The 25,944-nt window shown below is 40.8% G+C and overlaps 1 protein-coding gene across 2 annotated transcripts in view; it reads left to right on the top strand.

The window, feature by feature from the left end:
- Positions 1–25,944, top strand: part of UHRF2 (ubiquitin like with PHD and ring finger domains 2) — a 174,599-nt gene that overhangs the window by 63,498 nt on the left and 85,157 nt on the right. For both annotated transcript variants that reach the window (XM_056521915.1, XM_056521905.1), the window contains one exon: positions 10,082–10,315. In XM_056521915.1, the coding sequence (XP_056377890.1) occupies positions 10,082–10,315 (234 nt within the window). The remainder of the gene's footprint in view (positions 1–10,081; positions 10,316–25,944) is intronic.

Here is a 25,944-nt window from a genome sequence, read left to right as displayed (position 1 = left end):
AAGGTGACATGCCCCCCAAAAACCATTTGACGCTCCTTCCCTTCTGAGCCCTCTACTGCGCCCGCCGAACACTTTACATAGACATATGAGGTATGTGCTTACTTGAGAGAAATTGGGTTTCAAATACAAGTAAAAATTTTCTCCTTTTTACCCCTTGCAAAAATTCAAAAATTGGGTCTACAAGAACATGCGAGTGTAAAAAATGAAGATTGTGAATTTTCTCCTTCACTTTGCTGCTATTCCTGTGAAACCCGTAAGGTATTTCTAATATGAAAACCCTTCAAATCCACTTCAAACCTGAACTGGTCCCTGAAAAAAAGAGAGTTTCAAAATTTTGTGAAAAATTGGAAAATTGCTGCCGAACTTTGAAGCCCTCTGGTGTCTTCCAAAAGTAAAAACTCATCAATTTTATGATGCAAATATAAAGTAGACATATTGTATATGTGAATTAAAAAAAAATTATTTGGAATATCCATTTTCCTTACAAGCAGAGAGCTTCAAAGTTAGAAAAATGCAAAATTTTCAAATTTTTCATCAAATTTTGGGATTTTTCACCAAGAAAGGATGCAAGTTACCAAAAAATGTTACCACTAAGTTAAAGTAGAATATGTCACGAAAAAACAATCTCGGAATCAGAATGATAACTAAAAGCATTCCAGAGTTATTAATGTTTAAAGTGACAGTGGTCAGATTTGCAAAAAATGGCCGAGTCCTTAAGGTGAAAAAGGGCTCAGTCCTTAAGGGGTTAAGGACCAGAGCTTTTTTTGCACATCTGACCACTGTGATTTTAACCCCTTAAGGACTGAGCCCTTTTTCACCTTAAGGATGCAGCCCTTTTTCGCAATTCTGACCACTGTCACTTTAAGCATTAATAACTCTGCTTTTACCGAATATTCTGATTCTGAGATTGTTTTTTCGTGACACATTCTACTTTATTTTGGTGGTAAATTTTCGTTGTTACTTGCATCCTTTCTTGGTGAAAAATCCCCAAATTTCATGAAAATGTTTACAATTTTACATTTGTCTAACTTTGAAACTCTCTGCTTGTAAGGAAAATTGATATTCCAAATAACTTTTATATTGATTCACAAATACAATTTGTCTACTTTATGTTGGCATCATAAAATGGACATATTTTTACTTTAAGAAAAAATTTGAGGGCTTCAAAGTATAGCAGAAATTTTCTAAATTTTCATGAAAATTGCAAAATCCGAAGGGACAGATGTTACAGAACTACAACTCCCAGCATGCCTGGGCAGTCTAGGCATGCTGAGAGTTGTAGTTCGGCAACATCTAGAGGGCCACCGTTTGGGCACCACTGTAATAGTGGTCTCCAAACTGTGACCCTCCAGATGTTGCAAAGCTACAATTCCCAGCATGCCCAGACAGCCTTTGGCTGTCTGTGCATGCTGGGAGTTGCAGTTTGGCAACCACTTGGAAGGGCAGCAGTAAATATCGCTTACTGCCCCCTTCCTTCAACCCCCCCCCCCCCCGCCCACCGTCACTTCCCTACCAGCAATGATCGGCGGTCCTCACGGCATCTTCTTTCCAGGTACCAGCCACCATCTTCTCCCCCCGTTCTGCCCGACATCCAGGGGTGGGCAGAGCGGGGGGTTTCCATGGCAACCCCCTGTCGTTAACTGCCATTGGTCAGAACTCAGTTCTGACTAATGGCAGGGGATAGGAGGAGATCGCAGAACTGCAATCTCGCTCCTATCCTTCAGGATGATCGGGGCTGTCACTGACTGCTCTGATCATCCCTATTTTTCGGGTGATCGGGTCACCAGAGACCCGATGAGCCCGGAATAGGAGAAAATCACATGTCTGAATCGACATGCGATTTTCTCCGATCGCCGACATGGTGGGGTTTCAGGACCCTCCGCAGCGATGTGCTGGGATGCCTGCTGAATGATTTCAGCAGGCATCCCGGTCCGGTCCCCAACCGGCTAGCGGCGGGGTCCGGAATTCCCACGGGCGTATCTATACGCTTTCAGTCCTTAAGGACTTTGAAACAGGGGCGTATGGATACGCCCGCCATCCTTAACAGGTTAAAGGGGTATTCCAGGCCAAAACTTTTTTTTATATATCAACTGGCTCCGGAAAGGTAAATAGATTTGTAAATTACTTTTATTAAAAAATCTTAATCCTTCCAATAGTTATTAGCTTCTGAAGTTGAGCTGTTGTTTTCTGTCTAACTTCTCTCTGATGACTCACGTCCCGGGAGCTGTTCAGTTCCTATGGGGATATTCTCCCATCATGCACAGCTCCCGGGAGGTGACATCATCATTGAGCAGTTAGACAGAAAACTTCAGAAGCTAATAACTATTGGAAGGATTAAGATTTTTTAATAGAAGTAATTTACAAATCTTTTTAACTTTCCGGAGCCAGTTGATATATATAAAAAAAAGGTTTTGCCTGGAATACCCCTTTAAGCATTAATAACTCTGGGATGCTTTTACTTATGAATTTGATTCCGAGATTGTTTTTTCGTGACATATTCTAATTTAACATAGTGGTAAATTTTCGTTGACACTTGAGTCATTTCTTGGTGAAAAATTCCAAAATTTCATAAAAAATTTGAATATTTTGTATTTTTCTGATTTTGAAGCTCTCTGCTTGTAAGCAAAAGAGACATTCCAAATAAATGTTATATTGATTTACATACACAATGGCCCTCATTTACTATTGCAAACCTGACATGTTTTGTCGGGTTGTGCGCCAGAAATTCTCTCTGCGCCAGAATTTGAGCCAGAATTGAAAAAACCCCGACTAAATCTCCATTTTGCGACGAAAACCCGAAAAAGGGGTGAGGCCGCTGGGGAAAGGGGGCATGTCCTCCAAAAAGGAGCGTGTTACCGACATTTTCACAAAAACCCAACATATGTACTAAGGTTTCCACAGAAAATGTGGTGGATTTGAGCTGAGGAAAACCAGACAGATCAGAACATGTGTAAAAAAAAAAAAAAAAAAAAAAAAAAGTGTAGGGAAAGTGGAAAATGTAGGGAAACCTTAGTAAATACCGTGGAAAATAAATTGTAGGGAATTAAAACCCACAAAGAAACCTACACAACACTCTTAGTAAATAAGGGCCAATATGTCTACTTTATGTTGGCATCATAAAGTTGACATGTTTTTACTTTTGGAAGACATCAGAGGGCTTCAAAGTTCAGCAGCAATTTTCCAATTTTTCACAAAATTTTCAAAATCTGAATTTTTCAGGGATGAGTTCAGTTTTGAAGTGGATTTGAAGGGCCTTTATATTAGAAATACCCCATAAATGACCCCATTAGAAACTGCACCCCTCAAAGTATTCAAAATGACATTCAGAAAGTTTGTTAACCCTTTAGGTGTTTCACAGGAATAGCAGCAAAGTGAAGGAGAACATTCAAAATCTTCATTTTTATTTTTTTTACACTTGCTTGTTCTTGTCGACCCATTTTTTTAATTTTCACAAGGAGTAAAAGGAGAAAAAGCCACCCAAAACTTGTAACCCAATTTCTCTCGAGTAAGGAAATACCTCATACGTGGATGTAAAGTGCTCTGTTGGCTCGAAGGCTCAGAAGGGAGGGAGCGACAATGGGATTTTTGAGAGAAAATTTTGCTGAAATGGTTTTTGGGCGGCATGGCATTTAGGAAGCCCCTACGGTGCCATAACAGCAAAAAAAAAAAACTAAACAAAAAAAAACATGGCATACTGTCTTGGAAACTACACCCCTCAAGGCACGTAACAAGGGGTCCAGTGCGCCTTAACACCCCACAGGTGTTTGACAACTTTTCGTTGAAATCTGATGTGTAAAAGAAAACCTTTTTTTTTTTTTTTTTTTTTTTTTTTTTGCTAAAGGGCAAATTTTTTCCCAAATTAAAGGGGTATTCAAGGCAAAACCTTTTTTTTATATCCATCAACTGGCTCCGGAAAGTTAAACAGATTTGTAAATTACTTCTATTAAAAAATCTTAATCCTTCCAATAGTTATTAGCTTCTGAAGTTTTCTGTCTAACTGCTCAATGATGATGTCACATCCCGGGAGCTGTGCATGATGGGAGAATATCCCCATAGGAACTGCACAGCTCCCGGGACGTGAGTCATCAGAGAGCAGTTAGACAGAAAACAACAACTCAACTTCAGAAGCTAATAACTATTGGAAGGATTAAGATTTTTTAATAGAAGTAATTTACAAATCTGTTTAACTTTCCGGAGCCAGTTGATATATAAAAAAAACTTTTGGCCTGGAATACCCCTTTAACCATCTTTACAAAGAGTAATGGGAGAAAATGTTACCCAAAATTTGTAACCCCAATTCTCCCATGTTGGGACGTAAAATGCTCTGCGTGCAAACTGCAATGCTCAGAAGAGACGGTGTCACATTTGACTTTTGGAAAGTAAATTTTGCTGAAATGTTTTTTTTGGGTGGCATGTTGCATTTAGGAAGCACCTATGGTGCCAGAACTTTACATTTTTTCAAGGGGTAATAGGAGAAAATGCCCCCCAAAATTTGTAACCCCATTTCTTCTGAGTATGGAAATACCCCATGTGTGGACATCAAGTGCTCTGCTGGTGCACTACAATGCTCAGAAGATCAGGAGCGCCATTGAGCTTTTAGTGAGAGAATTTAGTTGGAATGGAAGTCGGGGGCCTTGTGCGTTTACAAAGCCCTCTGTGGTGCCAGAACAGTGGACCCCCCACATTTGACCCCATTTTGGTCACTATACCCCTCCCCAGATTTTAACAATGGGTGCAGTGAGCCTTTACACCCCACTGGTGTTTGACAGATCTTTGGAAAATTTAAAATTTTTATTTTCAGGGACCACTTTTACAAAAACCTGTCAGACACCTCTGGGGTGTAAATGCTCACTGTACCCCTTATTACATTATGTGAGGGGTGTAGTTTCCAAAATGGGGTCACATGTCCCGCACATTGTTCCATTGTTCTGGCACTATGGGGGCTTTGTAAACACATGGGGCCTTCAATTCTGGACAAAATTTCTCTCCAAAAACCCAATGGCGCTTCTTCTCTTATGAGCATTGTAGTTCTGCCGCAGAGCACTGTACATCCACATATGGGGTATATTCTTACTCGGAAGAAATGGGGTTACAAATTTTGGGGGGCTTTTTTTCCCTTGTGAAAATGAAAAATTTAGAGTAACACCGGTATTTTAGTTAAAAAAAATATATAATTTTTTTTTTTTTCATTTTTCCATCCAACTTTAACGAAAATTCGTCAAACACCTGTGGAGTGTTAAGGCTCAATATACCCCTTGTTACGTTCCGTGATGGGTGTAGTTTCCAAAATGGGGTCACACGTGGGTATTTATTTTTTTACGTTTATGTCAGAACCACTGTAAAATCAGCCATCCCTGTGCAAATCACCAATTTAGGGCTCAAATGTACATAGTGAGCTCTCACTCCTGAGCCTTGTTGTGCGTCCGCAGAGCATTTTATGCCCCATATGTTAGTGTAAAATGTTTAATTTTTTTACACTAACAAGCTGGGATAGACCCCACCTTTTCCTTTTCATTAGGGGTAGCAGGAGAAAAAGCCCCCCAAAATTTGTAACGCAATTGCTTCCGAGTACGGAGATACCCAATATGTGGCATTAAACGGTTTCCTTGAAATACTACAGGGCTTCAAAGTGAGAGATCGCCATGCGCATTTGAGGACTAAATTATGGATTGTATAGGGGTGGATATAGGGGTATTCTATGCCAGTGATTCTCAAACAGGGTGCCTCCAGCTGTTAAACTCCTAGCATGCCTGGACATCAGTGGCTGTCTGGAAATGCTGGGAGCTGTTGTTTTGCAACAGCTGGAGGCTCCGTTTTGGAAACACTGCCGTATGATACGTTTTTCATTTTTATTGGAGGGAGGGACAGTGTAAGGGGGTGTATATGTAGTGTTGTACCCTTTATTTTGTGTTACTGTAGTGTTTTTAGGGTACATTGACATGGGCGGGGGTTATGGCGAGTTTCCTGCTAGGAGTTTGCGCTGCGGTGGTAAACCTCCTGCTGTTGCAAAACTACTACTCCCAGCATGCACTAACAGACTGTGCATGCTGGGAGTTGTACTTTTGCCACAGCTGGAGGCACACTGGTTGGAAAACCTTCAGTTAGGTTCTGTTACCTAACTCAGTATTTTCTAACCAGTGTGCCTCCAGCTGTTGCAAAACTACAGCTCCCAGCATGTACTGATCGTCGAAGGGCATGCTGGGAAATATAGTTATGCAACAGCTGGAGGTACGCAAATACAACTCCCAGCATGGCGAGACAGCCATTTGCTGTTTGTGCATGCTGGGAGTTGTAGTTTTGCAACATTTAAAGGGCCATGGTTTAGAAATTACCGCACAGTGATCTCCAAACTGTGGCCCTCCAGATGTTGCAAAACTACAAATCCCAGCATGCCCAAACAACAAACCCCCTCATGAAGTCACGGCCCGCCCCCTCAATACAAGTCTATGGGAGGGGGAATGGTGGCCGTCACGCCCCCTCCCATAGACTTTCATTAAGGGGACGAGGTGTGATGTCACGAGGGGGCGGAGCCATGACATCACTATGCTCCGGCCCCTGTATCGCCTGTCATTACGCATGGAGCGAGTTTGCTCTGTGCAGTAATGACAGAGTGGTGCTTCAGCAGAGATCCCGGGGGTCCCCAGCGGCTGGACCCCCGCGATCAGACATCTTATCCCCTATTCTTTGGATAGGGGATAAGATGTCTAGGGGCGGAGTACCCCTGTAAGGCCAAAATAGGCTTGGTCTTTTAAGGGATTAAAAAATCCAATAGAGGTGTTAGATTTTATTTGAGCTTTCTGAAAAGTGTTTTACTAGGTTACATTTTAACCTAGTAGTCAATATAGAAGATCTTTGTAGATTTTAGCATGAATGTAGAAAAGCAGACAAGGCAAAGATTATCTGCTTCTCAGCATGAATATAAAATTAACAGGTCGTTGGTGTACGTTTTGATCAAAATGTTTAAGCCTGCTCGCCACGTCACGGCCACCTGTGTAGAGTGGGTCCCTTGCACCGCTAACTTAAAATGGTGTATCTCAGGTGGTGATCGGCACCACCGCAGCATCAGTTTCCATAGGGAAAACAGCCCATTGGCTGGGCAGCCCCAATGCTGCTCAAGCATACCCTTAGGGCTTCTCTTTTTGAAGGACTTATCCTTTGCTGCATTACACTATGTAATGCTTAAAGGGGTACTCCGGTGAAAAACTTTTTTTTTTTTTTTTTTTTTTAATCAACTGGGGCCAGAAAGTTAAACAGATTTTTAAATTACTTCTATTAACAAATCTTAATCCTTCCTGTACTTATTACACTGCTGAATACTACAGAGGAAATTATTTTCTGTTTGAAACACAGAGCTGTCTGCTGATCTTTGTCCATTTTAGGAACTGTCCAGCGTAAAAGGAAATCCCCATAGCAAACATATGCTGTTCTGGACAGTTCATGAAATGGACAGAGGTGTCAGCAGAGAGCACTGTGCTCATGATGTCAGCAGACAGCTCTGTGTTTCAAAAAGAAAAGAATTTCCGCTGTAGTATTCAGCAGCTAATAAGTACAGGAAGGATTAAGATTTTTTAATAAAGGTAATTTACAAATCTGTTTAACTTTCTGGCACCAGTTGATTTAAAAAAAAAAAATAATTATAATTTCACCGGAGTATCCTTTTAAAGCATTGTAATTGTTTTAAAAGATTTTTGAAAGCCTGCACAGTTTTATTCATTAACCCTTCGGTGTGGTGACACGGTGACTTGAGTGCTCTCACTGCTGTTATGAAACTCCTGAGTGTGCCCCTCCATTGTGCACAGCTATTTCTCATTCATTTCATTTCAGGAGGTAGGACATGAGCCTGGTAGCCTGGTCTGTTATACAGTAATACACACTATGGCCCTCATTTACTAAGAAAATCGGGTTGTAAGTCTATCTTGCTTTCTTACCCGATTGCTTTTTCCCCCTGATATTTATTATTATGTTGCATCCTGTTTGTCGCATGTGGGTTTTGTTGGTTTTGGTTTCCAACTCCTCTGAGCTGTCGGGAAAAAATCCACAACAATACAACAAATTTGGGTTGGAAACCTTAATAAATACGTGGGAAAGCTCAGAAATGTCGGGTAACGCCCCTTTTTCGGGTTTGGGAGAATCCACATCGGGTCCGTCAGGAAAAAATGTCGCATCGTGTCGCAGACTGGCGCACGATGTCTGCGACATGGTGCAGACAAAGATGCGACAAAAAAACCCGACAAAAGAGGTCGGGTTTAGAATAGTAAATGAGGGCCTATAAGTTATAGTGTGTCAGTAATACACACTATAACTTCCTCCCCTAGTTGTCTGGCCAGCACAGCACATACTCTTCACTGGTATGCTAAAACATTGTGCTGATGAAAGTGCATTAAACAGACTGGCACTTTGCTTGGCTATTGGTTGACACAGTACACTACTATAAATGATGTGAAGGAGCTTTTTGATGCACTGGCTTTGCAATATGCTTTGCAAGCAGAAAGGAGAACTTTAGCAGAACAGCAAGAAAGGAGTTACTCTAAACACGGACTTTCTGCTGCTAATGATGATGATCCTACAAACTAAAGGGAGGGAGCAGGGGAGATTACAGTACTGCAGTAGGTACACTGGTATTTACACAGGGGACAGCTGTCCTGAGCTTCATTGGTGGTGAAATACTAATTTTTACCTTTTCTTCAACAGTTTGGATCATTTTCAGCTGGCAGGCTGAATCAGCTTGCAGTTACACAGCCCAGGCTCTTTCAGGATTTTGAGCTACCTGCATATAGCACATGCTAAGCCATGCCCCTCTTTTTATGTTTCATTTAGCTGTGTCTGTTACTAGGGTGCAGAGCAAGGATTTTTTGGAGTTATAGACTACCTCCAATGATGGTCCCATTGGCAGAATATGTGTTTGAATTTTTCTGCACCTTACATGGGACTTCTAACAAATATTTGTCCTGATTTGTCCTTGGAACAAGTCTCCGGATTCAAAGTTGCTGTGAAATTTAATAACTTATTCTGCCGCTATGACCATCTTTGGAGGTTTGCTGAAATGGAGGGTAAAATGGAGGGAAAATAGTGATTTTACACCAGAATGGTACCAATGAAAACATCAACTTGTCTCAATTAAAAAAAAAACAAAAAAAAACCACAAAGCCCTACAATTCTGTCCATCTTAACTTTTATTCTTGTTTTTCGATTGGTATATTTTAACATCATTTATACCGATAAGTAATTACTATTTTTTTTTATAAATTATAAAACCTACTCCAAAAGGCATATGGACAAGGAAAAAAATGGCAGGTCCCCAAGGCCCAAAATAACTGGGCTGTTCAGGGGTAAAGGGCCTAATCCTACCTGCCAACTTTCATATTATTAATGAGACTGCTCCATGAACCCATTAGTTGCTATTTTAGAATATTTTAGACACCTAGGATGTGTCTGAACAGTTTTCTGTGCTCCCTGGCTAGGGAATAGTTAGTGCTATTAGCCAATTGCAACTCAGGCGGGCGAGATCTGCTGTTACACTCTGCTGGTGATTAGTTCTACTCTGACTATGACTGTTTTATGATTCACATTTGCTATGTCTGTCTGAGTTTTTACCATTGTTACTATTCCTGTTTATGATTATAGATTTTATCCTGCTTGGTTTTAGTAATCTGTCGGCTTTTAGTATTGTGTATATTCGTTCTGCTGTAAACCTTGTTATATCTTAGTCTGTGTTCACACTGTTAGTCTTGTGCTTGTACCCTTGCTCAGTATTTAGTACTCCTGTTTAGAGTCCTGACCCGTATTCCTCCATGTTTTGGAGTTTGGCTTTTGTTGAGTTCAGACTCATCCGGTTCTCAGTTCAGTGTTCCATGTATTATATTTCTGTTTCCTTCTGGGCCAGCATTCTGATATCTCAGTGAGATTGCCCGCTGGCTAAAAACTACAAAAGGTGCTTGTTAGATGAATTATGATACCCACAGAGGCAAATGGGAAGCACTCTGCTATGGGTAGCAAAGCTAGTCACATTTACCATTTTAACTTGTGTTTTTGTATATAAATATGAGAATGTAATATTGTGTGTGTTTTGTTGTTTTTACAGCTGGAAGATGGGCATACCCTGTTTGACTACAATGTGGGCTTGAATGACATTGTTCAACTCTTGATCCGTTCACAGTCTGACGATGCAGCTCCTTCCACAAAGAAAAAGGACTCAGATGGAAAAACCCATCAAAATTCTACAAATAAGCACAAATCCCGAGTCAGTTCCAATCCCATTCAGCCATCTACTTCAGCCCGAGCCTTTCTCATTGATCCAGGCATTGGCATTTACAAGGTTCGTGTTGGTTTTATCTACTCTATTTTCAATTCATGCTGTTTGACTTTTAGTTTGATCAATGGTAAATTTAACAATTTGTGATGAAGGTGTAGGCAACAACTTAAAGGGGTAGTCCAGTGGTGAAAAACTTATCCCCTATCCTAAGGATAGGGGATAAGTTTGAGATCGCAGGGGGTCCGACCGCTGGGGCCCCCTGCGATCTCTCAGTACGGGGGCCAGGCTCTCCGGCCAGATAGCGGGTGTCAACCCCCGCACGAAGCGGCGGCTGACACGCCCCCTCAATACATCGCTATGGCAGAGCCAGAGATTGCCGAAGGCAGCACTCCGGCTCTGTCATAGAGTTGTATTGAGGGGGCGTGTCGGCCGCCGCTTCGTGCCGGGGTCGACACTTCCCCTTTCGCGCGGGCGGTCGGGGCCCCGTACAGGAGATCACGGGGAGCCCCAGCGGTTGGACCCCCGCGATCTGCAACTTATCCCCTATCCTTAGGATAGGGGATAAGTTGTTCACCACTTGCTCACTACTGGACTACTCCTTTAAATTCTGAAACTATATACACACTCCACAATATTGAAATTGCAACACCAAAAAGGAAAGGTTGTTGAATTTTGGAAATCACGGGATCGATAGATATGATAAGCAAATGTGAAGAAATTGCTACAAAATATTTGACATCTTGATTTATCCAGTATAGAGTATGGTGCCTTGTGCAAAAATACGGTCACTTACATGCTGCTGACAGTTCTCTTTGCAGTTGCCAACCAAATATTTCCCAAATGTGCTTGACGGGAGACAAGTCAAGAGATTTTGTGGGCCATGGAAGCACATTAAGTCATGCTGGGTGCCTACAGTAGTGCAAGCAACATGTGGCTTGGTTAATGTTGAAAAACTGTTCTTAGAACACTTCAGCGAAATGACAGAAATTTTGAAGAAATTTCAGAGAAGAACTACTAAACTAGTACATGGATAACATGATAAAACTTACCAGGAAAGGTTAAGGGATTGGCATAAGGTCAGGGACTATTAATAGTATTCAGAATGTTTGGCAGACTAAATGGGCCGATGGGTTCTTATCTGACCACACATACTATATTTATAACTAATTTTCCCTCACAACATAGAACCACTTACTGGGGCAGAATTACTAATGCAAATACACCATTCTGGTCTAATTTGCACCTAAAAACTGGCTTATATGACTTGCACCAGCTTTATTGGGTGTTTCAGGTACTTTTGTGCCTTGTCTGATTAAAGCGGCGTGGCTTACATTCGGCAACATTTTGGCACACAATTCTTGCTTAGGGTATGTTCACACGGAGAAATTTTCACTCACGGAATTCCAATCAGGTATTTTGCATGGAGATTCCATATGGTGGCTACCGCCGAAATTCTTGGGGAGGCGCCGGGGTGGGATTAGGACAGTGCAGACATACACTGTCACCATTGATGGCAATGAAGTGCCTGTGTAATTCCAATGAATTCTCCGCCGCTGTAATTCCACAATGTAAATGGGGTGATGGAAGTCCCATTCACAGCAATGTTAAATGGGTACTCTGGTGCCAGAAAGTTAAACAGATTTGTAAATTTCTTCTATTAAAAAATCTTAATCCTTCCAGTAATGATTAGCTGCTGAATACTACAAAGGAAATTTTCTTTTTGAAATGCAGTGCTCTCTGCTGACATAACGAGCAAAGTGCTCTCTGCTGACATTTATGTCCATTTTAGGATCTGTCCAGAGCAGCATATGTTTGCTATGGGGATTTTCTCCTACTCTTTAAGGACGTATGGCTGGGCTTGGGGACTTAAAGCTGCTCCATATCTGGTGCCCCTGATGTCACAAGCAGAGGGCCACACACACCTGGCTATTAACCCCTAAGATGTCCACTGTCAAAGTTTACAGTGGCATCTAAATCGGCGATAGAATGTTCATTGATGGTGCAGTGGTTTGGATTTCTCCCCCGCAAGGGGGTGGGGGTGTCCATTTCCTTTCCTCACCTTCTGCAGCTGCCAAGGATCTTCTATTGATAAAGCCTGTCTGTGGCAGGCTCTAGAAGTAGATTGTAGAAAACATAGATCAATGCATTACATGTCTTGCATTGATCTGTATGAGCCATCAAATGATTTTGGCCGTTTCCTTTTTCTACCAATATTTCATGTCCATTTCAGCCTCACTGACTGCCAGCTTACCTTTATAGATGCAGTGAAAGGTAAAGATCTTCTATTCTCAATTCTTGAGTTTCATTTTTTACCATTTTGGAACCTGTTCCTGTGGCACATCTGCCTTTACAGATGCATTGATCAGGAATTTATCATTTTAAAAAAAAAAGTCGCAAACCCCTTCAAAACAATGCAAATCTACACCAGCCCAGACCTGGCTTACAAAACTGCCTTTTTAAGGCAGCATGTTTAAGGCAAATCTGTGATCAGTTTCACCAGCATTAACCTGTCAGGTAGCAGGTAGTGCAGTTGATACTGATGACAACGATACTTACCTGGTCTCGTTCCGTGCTGTGGTTCTCCGGCTATCCTCTTCGGCATCTTACGCTCTGGGTCCGACTTGAAGCATACGCTGAGCATAGTGAAGTCACCGCTGCTGTTTGCTAGCGGGACCCAGCAGAGAACAGCAGCGATGTCACTAAGCTCCGCCCATGCTCCATGTCGAGCCCAGAGCGGAAGATCCTTAAGAGGATAGCCGGAGAACCATAGCATGGAATCTTGCCGACAGGTTAGTGCAGGTGGAATTGATGACAGGTTTCCTTTTAAAAAGTCATACGGTTTGGTGCAACGGGTTAAAAAGTAGCACAATAAGTCGCAGAGTAGGAAACTTGCAAAGGGATGTACTGAAGTAAAAATGACAGTGAGGACATGCTGGGAGTTGTAGTTTTGCAAAAGCTACAAATAAAAATTTTAACAAATAAACAATCGCTGTGTGTGGAAATTCTAATGGTCCCATACAGCGAATGGCATGATATTTTAAAAAATACTAGTGTCCAAAATTGCAGATTTTTGGTCATATCGCATCTCAAAAAAAAAAGTAACCAATAGTGGTACCGTTAAAAACTACATCAGGTTGAGAAAAATGAGCTCTCATACAGCCCTATATACGGAAAAATTTAAAAGTTATAGGGGTCAGCAATGCAATACAACACCATGCAGCATTTATCACAGCCACTTTTAATTTCAGTGTAAAATTAAAGGGGTACTCCCGTGGAAAACCTTTTTTTTTTTTTTTTTTTTTAAATCAACTGGTGCCAGAAAGTTAAACAGATTTGTAAATTACTTCTATTAAAAAAATCTTAATCCTTCCAGTACTTTTTAGGGGCTATATACTACAGAGGAAATGCTTTACTTTTTAAATTTCTCTGATGTCATGACCACAGTGCTCTCTGCTGACCTCTACTGTCCATTTTAGAAACTGTCCAGAGCAGGAAAAAATCCCCATAGCAAACATATGCTGCTCAGGACAGTTCCTAAAATGGGATGTAGGATATAGCCCCTAAAAAGTACTGGAAGGATTAAGATTTTTTAATAGAAGTAATTTACAAATCTGTTTAACTTTCTGGCACCAGTTGATTTAAAAAAAAATAAAAAATTTCCACGGGAGTACCCCTTTAACTGTACTGAGGTAATTTCTTCTAACTGTCTATTGCTCAGACAAACTTAAAGGACAACTGTAGTGGTACACTCTTGTAAATTCCCATGCCTGGGCCTCAAAAATAAACAAAATAAACTCATACATACCTTCCTACGAGGCCTCTTGGTCCGGCAGCGCTGACGTCATTCCATCGGCGTATCACCGGTCGTAGCGATGTCCCGCCCCGATCGGTGATAGGCTGAGCCCACTGTCATGTAAGAAGCCGGCCAGAGCTCCTTACAGGAGAGTGGGCTCAGCCTATCACCGATCGGGGAGGCACATCGCTACGGCCGGTGATACGCCGACTGCTCTGCGGCATCCCTGTCCCCAGGAAGTGGAAATGACGTCAGCACTGCCGGACCAACAGGGGCTCGTAGGAAGGTATGTATGAGTTTATACAGAATTTTAGTCCTGGCACTAAAATAATCTGGTAACATAATTTCAATGATCTTCTCATTCGCTTAGGAGAAAGTGTTTTTAACCCCTTAAGGACTCAGGGTTTTTCAGTTTTTGCACTTTCGTTTTTTCCTCCTTACCTTTTAAAAATCATAACCCTTTGAATTTTCCACCTAAAAATCCATATTATGGCTTATTTTTTGCGTCACCAATTCTACTTTGCAGTGACATTAGTCATTTTACCCAAAAATTCACGGCAAAATGGAAAAAAAATCATTGTGCGACAAAATCGAAGAAAAAACGCCATTTTGTAACTTTTGGGGGCTTCCGTTTCTACGCAGTGCATATTTTGGTAAAAATAACACCTTATCATTATTCTGTAGGTCCATACGGTTAAAATGATACCCTACTTATATAGGTTTGATTTTGTCGCACTTCTGGAAAAAATCATAACTACATGCAGGAAAATTTATACGTTTAAAAATGTCATCTTCTGACCCCTATAACTTTTTTATTTTTCCACGTACAGGGCGCCGTGATCTGAAATTTTCATCGGTACCATTTTTGTTTTGATCGGACTTTTTGATCACTTTTTATTCATTTTTTAATGGTATAAAAAGTGACCAAAAATGCACTATTTTGGACTTTGAAATTTTTTTGCGCGCACGCCATTGACCGAGCGGTTTAATTAATGATATATTTTTATAATTCGGACATTTCTGCACGCGGTGATACCATATATGTTTATTTTTATTTACACTGTGTTTTTTTTTTTTATGGGAAAAGGGGGGGTGATTCAAACTTTTAATAGGGGAGGAGTTAAATGATCTTTATTCACTTTTTTTTTTTCACTCTTTTTTTGCAGTGTTATAGCTCCCATAGGGACCTATAACACTGCACACACTGATCTCTCATGCTGATCACTGGCGTGTATTAACACGCCTGTGATCAGTGTTATCGGCGCTTGACTGCTCCTGCCTGGATCTCAGGCACGGAGCAGTCATTCGTCGATCGGACACCGAGGAGGCAGGTAAGGGCCCTCCCGGTGTCCTGCAAGCTGTTCGGGATGCCGCGATTTCACCGTGGCGGTCCCGAACAGCCCGACTGACTAGCCGGGATAGTTTCACTTTCACTTTAGAAGCGGCGGTCAGCTTTGACCGCCGCTTCTAAAGGGTTAATACCGCACATTGCCGCGATTGGCGACGTGTGGTATTAGCCTCGGGTCCCGGCCGTTGATGAGCACTGGGACCGACGCGATGTGATGCGGGGTGGTTAAGGACAAGGCAGCTGTTATCACTCTGTCATGCTGACTGAATTGTAGAAGCTGACTGGTTTCTTTAAAGGTGAAAAACTTTTTTTTTTTTTAATTACCGGTAACTGGTGCCAGAAAGTTAAACAGATTTGTAAATTACTTCTATTAAAAAAATCTTAATCCTTCCTGTATTTATTAGCTGCTGAATACTACAGTGGAAATTCTTTTCTTTTTGGAACACAGAGCTCTCTCTGCTGACATTATGAGCACAGTGCTCTCTGCTGACATCTCTGTCCATTTTAGGATCTGTCCAGAGCAGCATTTTCTCCTACTCTGGACAGTTCCTAAAATGGACAGAGATGTTAGCAGAGAGCACTGTGGTCATGATGTCAGCAGAGAGCACTGTGTTCAAAAAGAAAAGAATTTCCGCTGTAGTATTCAGCAGCTAATAAGTACAGGAAGGATTAAGATTTTTTAATAGAAGTAATTTACAAATCTGTTTAACTTTCTGGCACCAGTTGATTAAAAAAAAAAAAAAAGTTTTTCACCGGAGTACCCCTTTAACCCCTTTAATTGATTTCCAGCCACTTGCATTTGGCAACACTATTTGTTCTTATTCTAAATCCTACAGGCGTAAATTGTGCATTCTTTGTTATTAACGAATTCTAGATAATTAACCAACATATTCTGCATCATATTTTTAGATGTTACTGTACATGTACCTTGTGCGCTTTACTTTGTGAGTACATTGGATATCTTGGGAGGTTTATTTGCTGATGACTATGATTCAGGATTGTGGTTTAAAATGCACTGTTATCCTATTTCTTTATTTCATTTATATAAAAAATTGTCATAAAACCATTGTAATTACGGTATTTGTAGCAGAAAACATGATAATGTTGTTTGGATTCAGTTTCAAGTATCTAAAAATAATGTACAGGATCACGGGAGCTCATTTTCTGAACATAGACAGACTGCGAGAGGCTCCCGAAAAACATGGCGGAAGACATGGGCTAAGAAGCATGCTGATGTGTAGAAGTCGTTAGCTAGAACTGAAAGTGATCAGAATACACAAGATGGAAGCTGAGCGCCAAATGCCTGAGAGAAGCTTTAAACATGACAGATAACAGTGGCTAGTGTAGCATGTTAATATATGGAACAGTTGGGTAGGTGTAAAATTAATGAAAAACGTGGAGCTAACACAACCATTTGAGAGAGAAAATGGCAAAAAGCAGACACTGAAGCAGAGCAAACATTTTACTGCTTCAGGTTTTTTTCTGTTTATTTTTTTGACAAATATTCACAGAAACGAAGGTCTCCACATGATAGGGTGCTTGTCTCAATAATAAAGGAGCATTAGGTAATCTGCAGTAGATACCAGGAACATTCATTTCGGACTGCGGCAGTGTTTCAATTACACTACTTGCCTCGTAGTCTTTTTACATGTCTCATTTGGCATTCAGTTGCCATGGGGATTTTACTGATAGAGAGCTTGCATTTGTTCTGAACTTGTTGCAGCGACAGAAGCAAGGGGTTTTATACTTGGTCTTTTGTTTTTTAAACTATTTCTAAGGTCTCAGAATTTCGGTCTGTCTGAAAGGATCAGTGAGAAATATCTGTCACTTAATTTTTAGTTTACAGTAATTCCTAAATGTGCAGACTGAGCGAAGAGTCCAATTGCTTAACCCCTTAAGGACACAGCCAATTTTATTTTTACATTTTTTTCTCCTCCTCTCCTAAAAGCCATAACTCTTCTATGTCCACGGACCCATATGAGGGCTTGTTTATTGTGCGACTAGTTGTACTTTGTAATGACATTACTCATTTTACCATAAAATGTACCGCAAAACCAAAAAAATATTTAGTGTGGGGAAGTTGAAAAGAAAACTGCAATCTTGCAAATTATGGTGGGTTTCGTACACTTTACAGTAAAAATCACGTTTTCTTTATTCTTTGGGTCAATATGATAAAAATGATACCCATGTTTAGATACTTTTCCATTATTGTACTGCTTCTAAAATTATTATTTTTTTTAAACAAAATAAGTATGTTTAACCTCTTAAGGATGCAGGGCTATAACACAGGGTCACTCCGTGACCCCGCATCATAGCGGGTCAGTCCCAGCGGCTAATGTAAGCCAGGACCCTGGGCTAATAGCGTGCAGCACCGATCGTTGTGCCGCGCACTATTAACCCTTTAGACGCGGCTTTCAAAGTTGATCGCCGCATCTAAAGTAACAAAAATACACTCCCGGCAGCTCAGTCGGGCTGATGTGGACCATCACAGTAAAATCGCGATGTCCCAATCAGCTAGAAGGCAAGCGGAGAGTCCGTTAAATGCTGCTGGCACGTCAGATTGCTGAAATCCAGGCTTGTGCAATTGACTGCTGATAAGGCTAAGTCTCCACTTGTTTTTAATTTTATTTTGCAAAACGCAAAGAAAAACGCCAATTCTGCCGCATGGCGTTTTTCTGGTCAAAAAACGCTGCGGCCAGATGTTAGCTGTGAGTCAATGAGAAATCGCAAATTTCGAATTCCACTTTGCGTTTTTTCACTTTGGCGTTTTTTTAATCCTTTTGGCTTTTTCACTTTTTCTGTGTTTTTTTCCGCTCTTTGACATTTTGAAAAAAACGCTGTAGTTTCCTCAAACCAGCGTTTTTTTTTCAAAATCGTGGCGTTTTGCTCCAATAGAAGTCTATGGGAGTGAGAAAACTGCAAGAAAAACGCTATGTGGATTTTAACTTTGGCATTTTTGCAGGCGGTTTTTAATCTTTTTTGGACTTAGCGATCCAAAAAAGTGATGTAGATAGCTGTTTTTAATAAAATTTCGTAGGGTACCTTTAAAAAAAATTTTTCAAAAATATACAGTAGTGAAGGAAAAAATTGTATCCAACGAAATGTATATTATTGAAAAAAAAAACTATTACTTTTTAAACAGGGATCAATTTATGTGTGCGGGGAAATAAAAATGTAGCCGACAATTATAAAAATGTATTGTGTGTGTTTTTTTCACTTTTTTGCTTTATTTTTTACATTTTTTTTTAGTTAGTACTACTACTCCCAGCATGGAACACACTGTTCCATGAAGGGAGTAGTACTACCTGTACAAATAGACAGATTGCCCGCTGCAATCTTTCTGTATAATATATAGATGCGGCGGCCGCTCTTCTATGGTCCCCTGCCCTGATGTATACTTACACTTATTCATACTTCCCACAGAGCTGTGATTGGCCAGATGGTTCCAGCCAATCACAGATCTCTGTGAGAAATAGGAACATGTGTATATATATGGCCGTGCAGGGGACCATAGGAGAGCAGCCGCCGCTTCTATACATTATACAGGAGCATCACAGCGGCTGTCAGGAGTGATACCCGCTGTGATCTTTCCATAACTGCAGGTAATACTACTCCCAACATGGATCACACTCTGCCTCATGCTGGGAGCTGTAGTACCTACATTAATAGACAGATTGAAGTGGGTGTCAGAAGTTACACTTGCTGCGATCTGTCTATTAATACAGGTACTACAGCTTCCAGCATGGAGCAGAGTGTACTCCATGTTGGGAGTAGTAGTGTCTGCTTAAGGACACATCACAGTGGATGTCACTACTGACACCCTCTGTGATCGTCCTGTCTTTAGCAGAGATGGAGCGACTGTATACATTGCTCACATCCCTGCGCTTCACTATACTCCGGGCCGGCCACTCATTCATTCATCTTTTCCTCTGAGCTGTGATTGGCTGCAACCATCCGGCCAATCACAGCTCTGGGTGGGAAATATGAATTTCTGTTGACATCAGTGGCCGGAGTATAGTGCAGAGAGGCGAGCGATGTATAGACCCGCTCGCTTCTCTGCTATATTATGGACGATCGCATCGGGTGTCAGGACTGACACCCGGGGCGATATGTCTATAGTACAGGTACCATCACTCCCAGCATGGAACAGTCTGTTCCATGCTGGGAGTAGTAGTACTACATAAACATTTTTACAAATTTCTTTAAAAAAAGTGAAACACACACTTTATTAAAAATAATAAAAATTGGGTTATAAAATATAAACATTGCGTTTAATAAAAAAATTTCCATCACTGCTGCATCCTTTTTTTTTTTTTGGCACCCAAGAAATTTTGGGTACCAAAAAAAAACGCAAAGGTGCAATTTCCACACAAATGAAAAAAACGCAGGAAAAAACGCAAGAAAAAACGCATGATGACATCACTTGCAATGGAGATTTTTCAGTCGTTTTTTTAATCCCTAAAAATGTAGTGCAAAAAACCAAGTGGAAACTTAGCCTAACACTGATCATTGCCATGTTAATGCATGGCAGTGATCTGTGTAGAAGATCAGTGTGTGCAGTGTTATAGCCCCTAGAGGTGTGGAAAAAAAAAAAAGTTAATAATAAACATGTGGTATCTCCACGTGCGGAAATGTCCCAAATATAAAAATATATCGTTAATTAAACCGCACAGTCAATGGCGTACACGCAATTCCAAAGTCCAAAATAGCGTATTTTTGGTCACTTTTTATATCATGAAAAAATTAATAAAAAAGCAATCAAAAAGTCAGATCAATACAAAAATGGTACCTCTAAAAACTTCAGATCACGGCGCAAAAAATTTGCCCTCATACCGTCCCATGTGCGGAAAAATACAAAGTTATAGGGGTCAAATTATTATTTTTTTTAACCCCTTAAGGACCAAGGACGTACCGGTACGTCCTTGGTCCTGCTCTTCTGTTATAACGCGGGGTTACACAGTAACCCCGCGTCATATCACGGCGGGCCCGGCGTCATAGTGAAGCCGGGACCCGCCTCTAATAGCGCGCAGCGCCGATCGAGGCGCCGCGCGCTATTAACCCTTTAGCCGCACGCTCAGAGCTGAGCCGCGCGGCTAAAAGTGAAAGTGAAAGTTCCCGACTAGCTCAGTCGGGCTGTTCGGGATAGCCGCGGCTAATCGCGGCATCCCCAACAGCTGACAGGACAGCGGGAGGGCCCCTTCCTGCCTCCTCGCTGTCCGATCGCCGAATGACTGCTCAGTGCCTGAGATCCAGGCATGAGCAGTCATGCGGCAGAATCGTTGATCACTGGTTTCTTATGAGAAACCAGTGATCAGCATAGAAGATCAGTGTGTGCAGTGTTATATAGGTCCCTATGGGACCTATAACACTGCAAAAAAAAGTGAGAAAAAAAAGTGAATAAAGATCATTTAACTCCTCCCCTATTAAAAGTTTGAATCACCCCCCTTTTCCAATAAAAAAAAAAAACAGTGTAAATAAAAATAAACATATATGGTATTACCGCGTGCGGAAATGTCCGAATTATAAAAATATATCATTAATTAAACCGCTCGGTAAATGGCGTGCGCGCAAAAAAAATTCCAAAGTCCAAAATAGTGCATTTTTGGTCACTTTTTATATAATTTAAAAATGAATAAAAAGTGATCAATAAGTACTATCAATGCAAAAATGGTACCGTTAAAAACTTCAGATCATGGCGCAAAAAATTAGCCCTCATACCTCCCCATACACGGAAAAATAAAAAAGTTATAGGGGTCAGAAGATGACAATTTTAAACGTATTAATTTTCCTGCATGTAGTTATGATTTTTTCCAGAAGTCCGACAAAATCAAACCTATATAAGTAGGATATCATTTTAATCGTATGGACCTACAGAATACACATCAGGTGTCATTTTTACCAAAAAATGTACTACGTAGAAACGGAAGCCCCCAAAAGTTACAAAACTGCGTTTTTTTTTCAATTTTGTTGCACAATGATTTTTTTTCCCGCTTCACCATAGATTTTTGGGCAAAATGACTGACGTCATTACAAAGTAGAATTGGTGGCGCAAAAAATAAGCCATCATATGGATTTTTAGGTGCAAATTTGAAAGAGTTATGATTTTTTAAAGGCAAGGAGCAAAAAACGAAAATGCAAAAACGGAAAAACCCCCGGTCCTTAAGGGGTTAAACTGTAATTTTTATTAAAGATTTTCCAAAATGAAATACAAGATTCCAATACATAAGAAGCATTATAAGCCACACTGGATATTCCCAGGAAAAGTCTGGCTCGGTATACAATAAACAATCTCACATTAGAGCAAAATACAAGTATTACTCAGTACAACCATAAGGTATTTTAACTCTGCAACATAGAGCCAGAGAGAAAAGAAAATAACAGAGAAACAAAGGGACGAAATAAGGCAGGGGACTAAGAAAAACTCAACAAAGGAGCACAGAATTCCAGGACATAAAACACAAGACAAACATAAAAAGGACACAAAACAGCAAACACACCAGGGATACAAAAAGAATGAATGGTGGGGGAAGAGACAAGGAGAAAGAGAGGAGGAGGGGAGGGGATAAGTAGCTCAGGGAGGCTGGCGATCACTAAAACAAGCCCACGGATCCCAAATAGAGAGGAACAGAGGCACAGCGTTATTCAGAGAAACAGTCAGGGACTCAAGGGATCGGATCTCACGAACTCGGGCCAAAAGCTGATTCTCTGTCAGAGGGAGTGTTCGCTTCCAGTATTAAGCTATCAGCGTCTTAGCCACTAGGACAACATGCATAAAAAATGTAAACGTTTTTTTTTTTTGAACAGGACCCTGGAAGACAAGTGTAAATGGTCTCCAGTATTCCACAATAAGCAGGCAAGACCTAAAAATATGAAATGTGGACCCAATCCCCACTCCATAGCACCAGCATTGCGAAGGGATAGATGGGTTCAGTCTGTTAAGGAGTTCAGGGGTATAGTACCATCCCATCCATTTTATATTGGGTTTCCTTATAGGCCTTACAAATCGAGGCCTTAGAGGCCCTTTCCCAAATCTCCCACCACTGTGGGATAGTAATAGTGGTATTCAGAACTTCCTCCCAGGGGCCCATATAACAATGTGTAGGGTCAGCGCCACCTTAACCAGGCCCTTAACCTGCGGCCCCTGACGGCACAGTTGCTTAAAGCCCGTAGGCCGAGAAATAACCGTGGATCCCAAGGTAGATAGCATAAAATGACTAAGTTGGAGATAATGTAACCGCTCAGAGGAGGTAAGATCGTTCCTAGACACCAGTTGATCATAGGGCAGGAGGGCACAGGAGCAGAAATGCACTACATCTGCCCAACAAAAGAGCCCCCGGGAACCCCATTCCTTCACCATACCAGATGTCAGGCCAGATGGGAAGTCAGGGTGATACAAAAAGTACCGCATAGGGGAAGATGAAGACAACAGTTTATACTTAACAGTAACCCTAAACGTATCGAGAAAAGGACATCGGACCCAGGAGAGGACCCAAAGAGTGGGAAGACAGCGAGGGGTCCAGAGGAGAGAGTTAGGATGAACAGGGGCTAGCCACAGCTTCTCGAGTTCCATCCATCGACTATATTCGTAATACGTCGACCAGGCAGCTAGGTGGCGTAAATTGGCCGCCCAATAATACTTCACCACGTGTGGCACCACCAAACCCCAGTGAGACCTACCTGCCATCATAACAGACATCGGTAATCGATGTCTCTTAGCATCCCAAATAAAGCGAAAGATAGCGGACTGGAAGGAGCAAAGAGCAGAGAGAGGAACCCTTACTGGGAGAGTCTCAAAAAAATATAACAACTAAGGCAGGACCGTCATTTTAACGGCTGCTATGCGACCAGAAAACTAAATGTAATGGGGATGCCATTTCTCGAAGGCCTCGAAGTTCCCGGAATAGAGGGGGAGAATTAGCAGAATAGAGAGAGGCGTAAGAGGGGGTCAAGAAAATCCGAAGATACTTAAGAGCAGAGGGAGACCATTTAAAGGAAAAGTTAGCCCTAAGTAGAGAAGATAGGGAGAGAGGAAGATTCAAAGGCATAGCCTCAGACTTAGGCTGGGTTCACACCACGTTTTTCAAATACGGTTACTGTATACGGTTTTCCACTAAAAAACATATGGCAAAAACCGTATACAACCGTATGACTCCAAATACGTTTTTTCCCCGTATACGGTTCCAAAACGTATGTACGGTTCTATCCATTTGCATCCGTTTTTGCCAACGGTTTTGCTATTTTGTTGGAATTAGTTTTCAAGCAATTTCATAAAGTTACTATTGTTCTATTGAAATTCCTTCTGCGCATGTGTCAACTCCAAAAACGGATTAGAAAAACCGTGTGCAACCGTATTCTGAAATTCTGTGTACGGTTCTCATAGAAAACAATGTTAAAAGAACCGGTTCGCGTACGGTTTTCCAACCGGAGGCAAAAACGTGGTCGTCAGCGTTTTTGCCTACGGTTGAAAAATCGGCAAAACTGTATCCAAAGCAAAACGGATGCAACCGTACACAACATTTGGAATAAGGTTTACAATGCATTCTCTATGCATACGGTTTCGTATACGGTCGTATACGTTTTTTTTTCGGGAAAACCGTATACGGTAACCGTATTTGAAAATCGTAGTGTGAACCCAGCCTTAGACAGATTGACCTTGAAAAGATAACAATTTTAAAGTATTCATTTTAGTGCATGTAGTTATGATTTTTTCCAGAAGTAAGACAAACTAAAACCTATAGAAGTTGGGTATCATTTTAATCGTATGGACCTACAGAATAATGATAAGGTTTCATTTTTACTGAACAATGTACTGCATAGAAACAGAAGCCCCCAAAAGTTACTAAATACCATTTTTTCTTAAATTTTGTCACACAATTAAAAAAATTTCTGTTTCTCCATGGATTTTTCGATAAAATGACTGTCACTGCAAAGTAGAATTGCTGATGCAAAACATAAGCCATAATATGGAATTTTAGGTGCAAAATTGAAAGGGTTATGATTTTTAAAAGGTAAGGAGGAAAAAAATCAAAGTGGAAAAACCCTGAATCTTTAAGGGGTTAAAGGGTACCTCTCATCAAAAAAACTTTTGATATATTATAGATTAATGTATGCAGAATAACTTTACAATTGCATGTTATTAAAAAAATATGCTTCTTTCTATTTCATTTTCCACTTTGAAGAAATGACCACTAGGGGTCTCCCTACCAGTCCTAGCAGCAAGCATTTCAGACTCATGCTGGAGTCCTAAACACTACGAGCTGCCAGTCTGTTTGGCTGTGAACAAAGCAGGCTGGGAGCTCTGAGGGTTTAGGACTCCAGCATGAGTCAGAAATGCTTGCTGACAGGACTGATCGGGAAAAATACAATAGAAAGATGCATATTTTTCATTAACATGCTATTGGAAAGTTATTAAACATTCATTACTCTAAAATATATCAAAAGTTTATTTGATGAGAGGTATCCTTTAAAATTGCCCTGACCCCCTTTAACTTTCTCATTTTTTCATATACCAGGCTGTATGAGGGCTCTTTTTTTGCTCTGTGATCTGTAGGTTTTTTTGTTACCACTTTTGAGTGTTTTTGAAATATGATGTGACAAAAAAGCAGCGATTTTAAACTTTTTTTTACGTTTATACATTATATTTTAAAAGTTTAGACATTTATGCATGCACGATACCAAATATGTTTATCAATAATTTATTTAACACTTTTTTACAGGTAAAATTGTAAATAGGAGCGATTTACAAATTTATTCCGGGGAAGTGCTTTTTAATACATTTTTTTTATTTCACCATAAGGGACTATGTATAGCAATAATTTGATTGCTAATTCTGTTCAGTGCTATGGGCGATCTTCTTCTCTGGTCTGCTAGAAGGCAGACCAGAGAAGAAGATCCCATGATGACCGCAGGAAGCAGGTAGGAAGACCTCCGTCCACCATCTTTGATGAATGCATCCCCATAGTTGTGCCGCAGACAAACCGATCAGCCATTTAAAGCACTGCATTGCCGCAGAGGCCATGATCGGTATTTATGATGGCATCTGAGGGGTTAATGGTGGACATTAGTGCGATTGCTGAATTAATGAATAGCATGATTCTTTTTGAGATTTTGGGAGAATCTTGGCAGTATGGGGGGAAAAAAAAAAAAAAGAACCTGGCAAAAAAGCTACTAAAACACAGCCTCAGTGGACGTGTATAGCAGCAGTATAGCAGAAAGAACAAAGAGAGATCCAGTAATTCAAAGGAAACATTGTGGCAAAGTAGAAACTTCATTTGACCTGAAGATATATTGAAAGAAAGGCTGTCCCTTACTGGTGCTTGGCAGCTTTTTCCCTTTGCACTGTAAGGCTAAGTTTCTACTTGTTTTTTTTTTTTCTTGTTTTTTTTTTTTGTGCATTCTTTTTCCACTTTGCGTTTTTCAGTTTGGTGTTTTTTTAATCCTTTTGGCGTTTTTTTCATTCTTTTTTGGCGTTTTCAGCTCCTTGGCGGTTTTTCAAGTCGCAACATGTTTAGCCTATGGTGTTTTTTCCCCGAACTCGTGGCATTTTTCTCC

The sequence above is a fragment of the Hyla sarda genome, chromosome 1, assembly GCF_029499605.1.
Source record: "Hyla sarda isolate aHylSar1 chromosome 1, aHylSar1.hap1, whole genome shotgun sequence".
In the NCBI taxonomy this organism is placed as follows: Eukaryota; Metazoa; Chordata; class Amphibia; order Anura; family Hylidae; genus Hyla; species Hyla sarda.
Note: the sequence above shows the minus strand (reverse complement) of the source record. Positions and strands in the feature narration are given on the sequence as shown.